Here is a 12,429-nt window from a genome sequence, read left to right on the forward strand (position 1 = left end):
ATTTTTAAAGGAATTGGCCTTCTTATGGTGCTGTTGGATGAGCATTTTAGGAATTTTTGTATTGCACCTTTGTTTTAAATTTGGTTTTTGAATTCAGTCTATGCATTTGTATTTTGTTTTGTTTTGAAACATGTCCTTTTTGAAACATGTCCTTTTTGGGGGTTGGACTAGATGACACGTTGGGTCCCTTCCAGCTATACAGATTGGTGATTTTATGGCCCAACATTCAGTCCTCTCAAGCCTGTTTTTGGCTCTGAACCTCATCCATATATTGATAGAAAGCCTTAGCGGGCTTGGCTAGGACCTGGGAGTCTGGGTTTCAAATCCCCACTCAGCCATGAAGCTGACAGGGTGACTTTGGGCTGGTCCCTGTCTTCTCTCAGCCCAGGGTTGAGTCAGTCGCAGGGTTGATCTGAGCATAAAATGGGAAGAGAGAGGCTCATAAAAGCCACCTTGAGCGCTTGGAGGAAAAGTGGGATAGAACTGTAATAAAGAAAGGTGGAAGAAGAATAAAAGGAGTGCCCCAAAACAAGTTAAGTCATGTGTATGTATGAACTGCTCCTAACCACAAAACAATCCCTGCACACAGACCTCTAGCGTATCAGGAGCCTTGTTTGTCCTGACAGGCTAGTATTCTATCGGCAATGCCTTATCTTAAAATATCATAGAACTGCAGAGCTGGAAGATAGAATCATAGAATCATAGAGTTGGAAGAGACCACAAGGGCCATCGAGTCCAACCCCCTGCCAAGCAGGAAACACCACCCGAGCACTCCTGACATATGGTTGTCAAGCCTCTGCTTAAAGACCTCCAAAGTAGGAGACTCCACTACACTCCTTGGCAGCAAATTCCACTGTCGAACAGCTCTTACTGTCAGGAAGTTCTTCCTAATGTTTAGGTGGAATCTTCTTTCTTGTAGTTTGGATCCATTGCTCCGTGTCCGCTTCTCTGGAGCAGCAGAAAAGAACCTTTCTCCCTCCTCTATGTGACATCCTTTTATATATTTGAACATGGCTATCATATCACCCCTTAACCTCCTCTTCTCCAGGCTAAACATGCCCAGCTCCCTTAGCCGTTCCTCATAAGGCATCGTTTCCAGGCCTTTGACAATTTTGGTTGCCCTCCTCTGGACACGTTCCAGTTTGTCAGTGTCCTTCTTGAACTGTGGTGCCCAGAACTGGACACAGTACTCCAGGTGAGGTCTGACCAGAGCAGAATACAGTGGCACTATTACTCCCCTTGATCTAGATGCTATACTCCTATTGATGCAGCCCAGAATTGCATTGGCTTTTTTAGCTGCCGCATCACACTGTTGGCTCATGTCAAGTTTGTGGTCAACCAAGACTCCTAGATCCTTTTCACATGTACTGCTCTCAAGCCATACCCGAGGGTCATCTAGTCCAACCCCTTGCAATACAAGAACCTAAACTAAAGCATCTGTGATACATGGCCGTCCAACCTCTGCTGCTATCTTTCTATGGGCAGGGCCTTTCACACACGTGTGTGTGTGTGTTCATGCGAGGGTGTTTCAGCTTTAAAGGGGCATCCAGTCCCGTCCCCACCACCTTCCCTGAAATCAGAGGGCGCCGAATACTCCATTGAGAAAACCTGAGCACGCTTTGCAGAAGTTAAGCGACCACCTGCATTCTTTTATTCCCCCTCCCCCCCCCATAATCTTTATTGGTTTTTTTATTACATACTGCACATACACATATTGCATTACATTTTACATTTATACTTGCTCCTAGGAGCTGACTTCCCTCCTTCCTTCTTCTGGCTTTTTTTATACGTCTCTAGATTTTTCGCATTTTCCTTATCCATTTTTTATACAGTGGTACCTTGGGTTACATACGCTTCAGGTTACATACGCATCAGGTTATATACGCTTCAGGTTAGAGACTCCGCTAACCCAGAAATATTACCTCAGGTTAAGAACTTTGCTTCAGGATGTGAACAGAAATCATGCTCCGGCGGCACGGCAGCAGCAGGAGGCCCCATTAGCTAAAGTGGTGCTTCAGGTTAAGAAGAGTTTCAGGTTAAGAACGGACCTCCAGAACAAATTAAGTTCGTAACCCGAGGTACCACTGTATTGTTATTCTTCCACATTTGTCCAAAAAATAGCTGTAAACAAATAAATCCTTCTATAACGCACAATTCTTGTTGTCTGTCTATTTCCATTACATTGTTTATTACATTTTATTACATTGGTCACACTCTATGTTTTAGTTCTTATTGTTGTTATTGTCCAGTAAAATTCTTTGTAGTTCCCATTCTGAGGTTTGTTTCAATTCTACTGGTTTCACTATTGCACCTTATCTCCCCCCCCCCCAATTCTTTTTGAAATGTTTCATCGCCCTGTTGTGGAATTTCCACCGGCCAACCTGCTTTCTGTGCATCGCGGGCAGGCAGGCATTCAACCGGTGCAGCTTCTCCCGCGCAAAACTAAGACACGGCGGGGAAGGTGGACGCGGGCCGGATGAGTCACCCGATGCCCCATCGCTGCATCCTCCCGCCCCTCCCCCGCCGGTGCTTCTGGGGGGGCGGCGATTTTAAGAAGAGGAGGCGCTGGGCTGAGAGGGGTTAAACGCACCGAGCTCTTCTTTGTAGACAGGCGCGGCCGGCTGCAGAAGAGGAGCCGGGAGGAGGTTGGCTGCTTCCCCCAGCTTGGTCTCTCCTTCCAGGAGGTGCATTTCCAAAACCGCCCATCACCACCCGCTCTCTACCGCTTTGCATTTATTTTTGCAAAAAGAAAGAAGAGAAAAGGGGGGGGGGGAGAGAGCGAGCCGCGCATACCCGCAGGACTAGCGCCATGCAAAGCCTTCCTGGATCAGGTGAGTGCAAACCAAGGAGGGCTGGCCTGCGACGAAGCATCCTTGGCTGGAAAAATGAAGGCGGAGGCGTCTCTCACCTCCGAAATAAAGGATTCTCACGTGTGGCAGGTCAGAGAGATAAGCGGGCGGCTTATTCCCAGCAAGAGATCTCAGCCTGTTTAGTGGGGAGAAGGGAAATGGTACCAGCACTGGGGATATTGGGGGGGACGGACATGGTACTATTTGGCTTTTGTAGTGCCTTGGTTTCCCCAGGGGATTCCAGATGAAGGAAATACAGTGGTACCTCAGGTTACATATGCTTCAGGTTACAGACGCTTCAGGTTACAGACTCCGCTAACCCAGAAATAGTACCTCGGGTTAAGAACTTTGCTTCAGGATGAGAACAGAAATCGTGCTCCGGCGGCACGGCGGCAGCAGGAGGCCTCATTAGCTAAAGTGGTGGTTCAGGTTAAGAACAGTTTCAGGTTAAGAATGGACCTCCGGAACGAATTAAGTACTTAACCAGAGGTACCACTGTATGGGATACCCGGAGGAGAGAGAGCCCTGCTGGATAGGTTCCCCTCTCACCCCAGAATCCTGTTTCTGATAAGACAGGCTTGTCGGTCCAGGGAGGGCTCATAGGAGCCAACTCCTGGGGCGTGGGAGCTTCAGCCGCCACAATATTTGAGGGGGCTGTGCCCCTCCAAAGTTGATGGATTGCCATTCAAATGTTGTGCGTGCAGCTCATCATGCAATCGATTATGCGGGTCGGGGCTCTTACCTGCACACCTCTCCCCCAATATTTTATAAAAGTTGGCACCCCTGGGAAGGCTGGTGTGATTCTCACTCCTGGTTGCACCTGGGTTCGAATTCTGTGCAAGCCCACAAGAAGCGGAATGTCTCCCTCTATGCATGCAAAAGCTCCCTGGTATTCCCAGGTAGGGCTGGGGAAAGACCTCTGTTTAAAACCCTCAGAGAGAGGCTGCCAGTCGGTGTAGGCAATACTGAGCTAAGTCGGCCAATGGGTCTGACTCGGTATTAGGCAGCTTGCAGTGTTCTTCTCCCATCACTTGCTCTCCACTCTAGCATGGAGAAATCACAGTTGCACTGCCTTGAGCTCTTGATGTTTTGCTTAGCTATTGCGGCTGCTTTTGATTTGATGGGCAACTTCCCAAAGGGTGAAGAGATGCCTAATTCTTCTTTAAAGCCTGCCACTGCTACCCCTTGTGAAAGTGAACCCCGTAAATCAGTGGTTCTAAAAAAAAATTTCTCTGGGCTACACTTTCAGAATAAAAATGTGCTCAAAATTTTTGTTTTATTGATAATAAACACATGGGGGCAGGACTCCTAGCAGAGATTGATTTATTGGAGTTTCACTTGATGCTCTTGCTCTTGTTTTGAAGATATTTCTATCTGTATTCTGCAAATAACAAGCATTATTTTGATACCGTATTATATCACACTGAAATGTTTAGATGTTTATTTGATTGTCCTTGATTCTTCCCACTACATTTGCCATCCTCTCCTGCCACACTCTTTGAAAACCACTGTCAACAAAAAATAATATGTTTATAAAAAGCGGAGGGAAACTCCCAAGAATGATCAGTGAGCTTTTGAATCTGCCAGGTTGACTGTTAAGCAAATGAATGACTCGGGTCTTGCCTGCAGGGCTCCCACTGAGGGGTCTGGTCGGTATTGGCACGATCCAGCAGGACTCTGCTTATGTTCTAGAGCACGATTTCCCAAACTTGGGTCTCCAGCTCTTGCTGGACTACAACTCCCATCATCTCTAGCTAGCAGGATCAGTGGTCAGGGATGATGGGAATTGTAGTCCAAAAACAGATGGAGACCCAAGTTTGGGAAACGCTGTTCTAGAGGCAGCCTGCTTCTGAATACCAGCCACTGGGGAGCTTCGGCGGCTGTTGCCTTCCTATTAGCTTGTGGGCCACTGGTGGAACCAGGATGTTGTCTGAGACGGGCCTTTGGTCTAACCCAGCAGAGCTTCTCTTCTTAAGTTCCCTGAATGAGGAGCTCCCATCATCCATCATGCGTTATTATTATTATCTGTCTTGAACTGATTTTATAATGAACTGATTTTAGAATGTTGTATCATTTTACTGTTGTTAGCCGCTCTGAGCCCGGCTTTGGCTGGGGAGGGCAGGATACACCGGTAAATAAAATTTTACAGAGTTCATACAGTCTACCTCCAGGTTAATCAAGCACTTTGTTTGGAATATAGGGCTCGTTTGTTCTTGTATTAATTTGTAATGTTTTGTTGGGTCTCTGGACCGTAATAAAGATTGATGATGATGAAATAAAATTTTAATAATATTATTATTATTATTAGTATGACTCCACACTTTTCAATGCTGATTTTGTTTGCAGCACAAGGAACGAAGATGGAGGAGCAGGACTCAGTGCAACCTGGGGAGAAGCCAGAGGAAGGTGGGCCGGCCCCTCACGATATCCAGATCAGAGCGGTCCGGGAATTCTGGACAGGGGCGCCTCCGGGAGTGATGGGGGAACCCCTGTGGCAGGAACTCTTGAAGATGATGCAGTCTCCTAATTTTGGGCTGAGAAACCCCCAGCTGATGGACAACGCTGCTGCTTTCCATCCCTCTTTCAAGGGGGCAGCTGATGCTGGCCAGTGGCCTAGAGGAGAGCAGGCCCCAGATCCAGGGGGAGGCCTCCCTGAGGCCTACATGAGCCCAGAAGCCTCCGGAAAAGTGAAGGAAGAGATTCCAGACGAAGAAGACTTGGAGGCACGATGCCGGCACTTCCGGGAGTTCCGCTACCGGGAAGCGGAGACCCCCCGAGAAAATGGCCAGCAGCTCCTGGAGGTTTGTTGCCGGTGGCTGAGGCCCGAGAGACACACCAAGGAGCAGATGCTGGAGCTGGTGATCTTGGAGCAGTTCCTTGCCATCTTGCCCCAATGGATGCAGCGCTGGGTGCAGGAACGCAGCCCCGAGAATATGTCTCAAGCAATGGCACTGGCCGAAGGCTTCCCTCTCCTCTCTGAAGAGTGGGAGCAAAAGGTGAGGCGGTTTCAGCAGTGTGGCTGGTGCCCCTTTGGGACTGGTAGGGCAGAAGGCAGGGAGCCCAACAGTAGGTGGCGCCACTTCCCAATGAAAGCCAGAGCCAACAAGTTGTGGGTTTGTCCCCCATCCTCTTTTTCCTCAGCAGGCACATATATTGGCCTGGTTCTCATCGGATGCTAAAAGAAACTGTGGCTTAGTACGAACAAACAAGATCACACCTGCACCATACATTTAAATGCCTATGTAGCACTCACCCCAATAATCATGGGAACTAGGTTCCAAGTAACACAAAGGTGTTTACATTCCTCTGCACTTTATTACTGCAGTACATTATGAAAATGCTCAATTTCTCAAAGAAGGCATTATCTTGTCTATCCTCTGGAAAACGCATTATCTTGTCTATCCTCTGGAAAAACCATCTATGAGAAAATGGATAACTAAAATTTGGGGCGCAGTATGTATGCTTAGCTTACATATATGGTGAGAACCAGAGGAGGCATAGTTCCAGTGGTGTCCAAACGTTTTTCAAAGGGCCAGATTTGGTGAAGTGAAGGGCTGTGGGGGCTGACCAAAGTTGTTGACCTTTTGGTAATCATTGAGAAGTGGAGCCTTTTTATAATGTACTGTAGGAATAAAGGGCAGGAGAATGTAAACCTGTTTGTGTTACTTGGAACTTCGTGATATTAATTCATTGCATGTGATTTTGGTATGGAATTCTGTTCCTATATGTTTGGCTCTATATATCCCCTTTACTCCACATCTATTTCATTTTATTAAGCATCTGTTATTAGATTTTGTTGTGTTTTATTATAAATGAATATATACGTTGGGCGGGAGAGATTTATGGGAACTGTTGTTTACCCCTCACAGAGCAGCAATTCCCAGGGCCCTTAACAAACTACCTTTCCCAGGATTCTTGGGGTGTGCCACAAATGTATTTGGGGAAGGAGCGGAAATATTAATGTATAGCACAACTTTTTGGCAATGGATTAGATTTTGTCAAACTTCAATCTTAAAACGGTGTTAAAAACTTCCCTGTGTCTTAATTAACTGCAAATATTTACTATATTCAATAAACCGGCTTGCAGTTTGTTGAAAGTTTATCTTGTCTTTTGTCTTGCCCCCTCCTTTAAATCTGACATTATGTCTCAACCTGGCCATTGAGACAAGACTCCAACATTCTTTAATGTTCCAGTTCACACAGAATGATGCCACAGAACAGCCAATTTCCTGCGTCTTCTCTGTGGGGGTGGAGCCAGACTTGAAGACCTTTGTTTTTTGTTTTGTTTTTTAAAATATTTATTAAGATTTTACACAAAACATACAAAACAAAAGTTTTTTTTAAAAAAGTTAAAAATGATTAAACCAACTATTATACATACAAAAAAGAAAAAAGAAAAAAGAACAAAAGCTAATAAGAAAGTTCCCAAAAAAGAAACCTAAAAAACCGGTAGTTGAAAAAATAAAAAAGAAGAGGAAAAAAATCTTAAAAAGAAATAATCCATTTTTCAATATCTTTAAGTTCATTTGCTTATTTCCTTGACCTCCTCACACCTCCCCTTTTGTATTCCTGTTTACAAAGTCCTTTCAGCAAATCCTTACCCTCTTTCATTTATCTTTACTCTATAATCTTAACCTATTATAACTATATATTTTCATCCAAATAACTATCTATATTTACATATTCTTATTAGCCTTAATACCAAAACCACTTTTTTTCAGTTCAACATCATTTTAACATTCATTAATTTTACAGTATTTCTGTAGATAGTCTTTAAATTTCTTCCAGTCTTCTTCCACCATTTCTTCTCCCTGGTCTCGGATTCTGCCAGTCATTTCTGCCCAGACCTGAAGACCTTTGAACTCTAGACATTATTATATCTGTAGCATTGACTGGGGGTTCCCCACAGCATCCCTGTAAAACTCCCTAACCTGCCTTCTTTCTCTTTCAGCCCCCAGGACCATTGAAGGAGGACTCTGTTGATTTCCCCTTATCGGAGCAGAACCCATCAGACCCTCATCAGAACGTCCAAGTGGAGGCCAAGCAAGAAGAGACGGGAGCAGCCTGCTTGCTGGGTGAGCTTCCTTGCTGGGATGGCAGCTGGGACCTGGCTTCTGCAGCACCTGTCCCTGTCTGCTTCCTGTCACTCGGACCAACATCCAAGGCCTTGCTCTGTGCTAAACTACAGTGGCACCTCGGGTTAAGTACTTAATTCGTTCCGGAGGTCCGTTCTTAACCTGAAACTGTTCTTAACCTGAGGCACCACTTTAGCTAATGGGGCCTCCCACTGCTGCTGTGCTGCCACCGGAGCACAATTTCTGTTCTCATCCTGAAGCAAAGTTCTTAACCCGAGGTACTATTTCTGGGTTAGCAGAGTCTGTAACCTGAAGCGTCTGTAACCCGAGGTACCACTGTACAGCAGTCATAACATCTTGTAGGGGTGCTCATCAGCTTTTAAAAGGTGATTAGGTAAATTCAGGAAGGATACGGCTATCAAAGGCTATGATGGGTGCTGACGGTTTTTGCAAAAAGACCAAAAAATAAATAAATACCTCTGTCCCTAGTTTGTACACGCAGAAATCACAGACTTGTGGAAATGAAAATCAAAGCACCCTTGATGATAGCACACACATTCCAGCACTGGGAAGCTAACTAACACCTGGAGTGTTAATGACAAGATCCTCCTGTTCTCATCAACACTTGTTTTATTTAAGGGTCTTCCATATATTTAGCCTTTGATGTCATTGTAACACGTTTTGGGGTGGTTTGTTTTTTGGCATTTCTGATCTCCCTGCTTAAAATTCCATGATACACAAAGCACACACTTCCAACTGTGTGAAACTTTTACGTAAATTTCAACATCACAACTCACAAGATTATTTAAAATGATTTGCGTGCCGAAGCGTTTTCTTTCTTATTCGATAAAGCTCATCTAAGATGCAAATTCTTGCAATTTAAAATAAATTTAGCAGTTTCAAGTTGTGTGCTTTTCATTTTTTCTGTAAGACATCTGGCTTTTAAAATTGACACTAGCAAGTTTTTTGGGGGAGGGGGGAGTAGTTAATCTTGCCTAGGAAGTAGCCTACTACTGGTACAGACTAGACCCCATGATTTTTGGGGGGTGCACTTAGGGGGCTCTGGCAGCAGTGACTACTGCTGGCAGCCCTGTTGCCTGGCCAGCCTTGTAGTTTCCCGCTTCCCTTCCCAGCAGGCCTCTCCCACTTCCACCCATTTCCTACAGCAAGGCAGGAGAGGGAGGAGGCAGAGGCAGTTGATTTTAAATGTTTGAAATATGCTTTTAGCTTATATTTAATTTTACTGCTTTATCAATTTGGTGTTTGCTACCCTGGGAGCCTTTGTGGGGGAAATGTGGGCTAGAAACATATTTTCCACCGGCAGAGTGATGACACTGTTGGGCACAATTCATAAGAACAATAGACAATCCATTAGAAGCAACTGTCGTTTCCCTCAGGGTGGACCATGTTTGACTGAAACCAAGATCCTCTTTCTGTTCCAGCTGGTGACCAGCAGGTGAGGGAAGATGAGGTGGAGACATTTCACCTGGCAAAAGGACCTGAGCAATGTGAACTCAACGGGGTATTGCTGGATGGAGCAACCGGGATTATTTCTCAGGGACCGAACACACAAGAAACATTTGGAAACCAGCGGGTTCGAGAAAGCCCTTGTGATGGCAGAGGTTCCCCTGAAGATATGTCCTGTGAGAGAGAAACAGAGGGACCCGACCGTGGAGAAGGATGCAGCCAGAGCTCTGACCTCCCACAGAGGCGGCTGGCCCGCAGGCGAAAGAAAACGCACGTGTGCTCTGAATGCGGGAAAGCCTTTGACCGGCTCTCTGTCCTGGCGAACCACCTGACCATCCACACAGGAGAGAAGCCCTACCAGTGTGTGGACTGCGGCAAGGGCTTTGGCTACAAAGCGCTCCTTGTGAGGCACGGCCGGAGCCACGAAGGACAGAAGCCGTACAAATGCTTGGCGTGCGGGAAGACGTTCAGCACCAGCACTATCCTTTCCGATCACGAGAGAATCCACACGGGAGAGAGGCCCTTCACCTGCGCCGACTGCGGGAAGTGCTTCATCAAGAGGGGCCACCTGATGAGGCACCAGCTGACCCACACGGGGGAGAAGCGCTACAAGTGCTCCGAGTGCGGGAAGAGCTTTGGCGACAAGAGCCTCCTGACCACCCACAAGAGGAGCCACACGGGGGAGAAGCCGTACACGTGCGCCGAGTGCGGGAAGAGCTTCAGCCAAGGATCGCACCTCATCACTCACAAGAGAATCCACACCGGAGAGAAGCCGCACCAGTGCTCGCACTGCAGGAACAGCTTCAGCCGGCGCTACGACCTCCTCATCCACGAGAGGACACACACGGGCGAGAAGCCCTACCCGTGCCCTGAGTGCGGGAAGAGCTTCCGCCAGAGCTCGCAGCTCTTCGTCCACGGGAGGATCCACATGGGAGGGAAGCCCTACCGATGCGCCGAGTGCGGCAAGAGCTTCCGCTGGGAGAGCAGCATCAAGATGCACATGAAGAACCACGCCGGCGACCGGCCGTACGCCTGCTCCGAGTGCGGCAAGCGGTACGGCAAGTCCTCGCACCTGATCCGCCACAAGGCGACGCACACGGGCGAGAAGCCCTTCCAGTGCTCGCAGTGCGAGAAGAGCTTCACCCAGAGGTCCGTGCTTTACCTCCACGAACGGACGCACACGGGAGAGAGGCCGTTCCAGTGCTTGGAGTGCGGGAAGTGCTTCCGCTGGGAGAGCAACTACCAGATGCACGCCAAGAACCACACCCGGAAGAAGCCGTTTGAGTGCGCGGACTGCGGCGAGAGCTACGACAAGGAGTCTCAGCTCATCAAGCACCGCAGGACCCACACGGGGGAGAAGCCCTTCAAGTGCAAGGAGTGCGGCCTGTGCTTTGACTGCATCTCCGCGCTGACGGGGCACCGCAAGGTCCACCGGAACGAGAGGCCCTTCAAGTGCGCCGAGTGCGGCAGGAGCTACAACGGAGAGCCCGAGCTCCTCAAGCACCAGAGGGCCCACACGGCGGAGAAGCCGCACAAGTGCCCCGATTGTGAGAAGAGTTTTGACTCTAGCTCGGCCCTGAGGGTGCACCGGCGCATGCACACCGGGGAGAAGCCCTACAAGTGCTCGGGCTGCGGGAAGAACTTCAGCCAGAGTTCAAACCTCCGGACGCACATGAGAATCCACACAGGAGAGAACGTGTGAGAGGCAGGCCTCCCAAGGATGTGCGCGGGAACACGGTGGCCACTCACGTCCAGGAAGCTCTAGGGGCCCAAAGGTTCCCCAACTCTGATTTTGCAGATATTTTTGCCTGGGTGGGTAACGTTAGGGATAGAGCTACATGATGTGGGTAGAACATAGAGAGGTGGGTTTAGAAGAGACATCAACCGACCTTTTTTCATTCTTTCCTTTCTTTTTTATAAAAAAATAATAAATGTTTTAATTCCAAGCGTCTGTGTGTGGTTTTGTTTTATGCTCCTTTCTGATGATGGTGAGGCTTGGCGTGGGGGGGGGCTAGCTCTCTTAATAATAATAAAAAAATATTTATATCCCGCCCTCCTCAGCCGAAGCCAGGCTCAGAGCGGCTAACAACAATAAATGCAATGCAAAAGGTATTGGATTCAAATCCTGCACAAGTTGTTTTGTTTTGTTTCCAACTAAGTTCTACTCATGACCATGGCCATCAAGTTTGATGGGTTAACAACAGCAACATATTATTATTACAGTGGTACCTAAGTTTTTGAACGTCTCCATTGTCGAACGTTTCGGTTTTCAAACGCCGTAAACCCGGAAGTAAATGCTTCGGTTTTCAAACACGCCTCGGAAGTCAAACATGCCAGATTGCTTCCGTGTTGAGTTTTCCGTAGAGGCTTCTGTATTGAGTTTTTTGTTTTCAAATGTTTCGGAGCTCGAACGGTCTTCTGGAATGGATTACGTTCAGAAACCAAGGTACCACTGTATATGCCACCCATCTGACTGGGTTGCCCCAGCCACTCTGGGCAGTGTCCCACAAATTATAAAACCACAGTAAAACTTCAACCATTAAAAACAGCCCTCAACAGAGTTGCCTTCAGATGTCTTCTAAAAGTCTGATAGCTGTTTATCTCCTTGACATCTGATGGGAGGGCGTTCCACAGGGTGGGTGCCACTACCAAAAAGGCCCTCTGCCTGGTTCCCTGTAAGCTCACTTCTTGCAGTGAGGGAATCGGCAGAAGCCCCTCGGACCTGGATCTCGGCATCCAGGCTGAACGATGGGGGTGGAGACGCTTCTTCAGGTAAGGTGAGCAGGACTAGGACTGGAGACCATGGGTTCTTAACCTAAAGTCCACAGATTGGCTTCACGTGGTCTGTAAACCAGGAGCAAAAAAAAAAAGGAAAGATGTGCATAAAATGTTTTTATGTACATTTTTCAGGTGACACGGTCCACAACTTTCATCCAAATCTCAAAGGAATCCGTGACCTAAAAAAGGCTAAGAACCGCTGCCAGAAAAAAATTAAAAAGAAGAGACGAGTACTAAAGAGAATGAATGGGTTTTAAGTG

General features: G+C 47.4%; 1 protein-coding gene across 1 annotated transcript; it reads left to right on the forward strand.

Moving 5' to 3' along the window:
• The first annotated feature begins 2,582 nt into the window (after positions 1 to 2,582).
• LOC308580423 (uncharacterized protein) lies at positions 2,583 to 11,293 on the forward strand. Its single transcript, XM_081182020.1, has 4 exons — positions 2,583 to 2,831; positions 5,196 to 5,845; positions 7,801 to 7,924; positions 9,367 to 11,293. Exons 1-4 carry the CDS (start codon positions 2,810 to 2,812, stop codon positions 11,091 to 11,093), a joined length of 2,523 nt encoding a protein of 840 aa, XP_081038146.1. The 5' UTR covers positions 2,583 to 2,809; the 3' UTR covers positions 11,094 to 11,293.
• Positions 11,294 to 12,429: the final 1,136 nt, after the last annotated feature.

This window comes from Podarcis bocagei (genome assembly GCF_964188305.1).
Source record: "Podarcis bocagei genome assembly, chromosome: 2".
NCBI classification, from domain to species: domain Eukaryota; kingdom Metazoa; phylum Chordata; class Lepidosauria; order Squamata; family Lacertidae; genus Podarcis; species Podarcis bocagei.

Bases quoted from the DNA above. Each gene is read 5' to 3' on its own strand.
- LOC308580423 (XM_081182020.1), top strand. From the start codon at position 2,810: ATGCAAAGCCTTCCTGGATCAG. The intron at 5,846-7,800 runs GTGAGGCGGTTT...TTTCTCTTTCAG, and splicing joins CTGAAGAGTGGGAGCAAAAG to CCCCCAGGACCATTGAAGGA. The intron at 7,925-9,366 runs GTGAGCTTCCTT...TTTCTGTTCCAG, and splicing joins GGGAGCAGCCTGCTTGCTGG to CTGGTGACCAGCAGGTGAGG.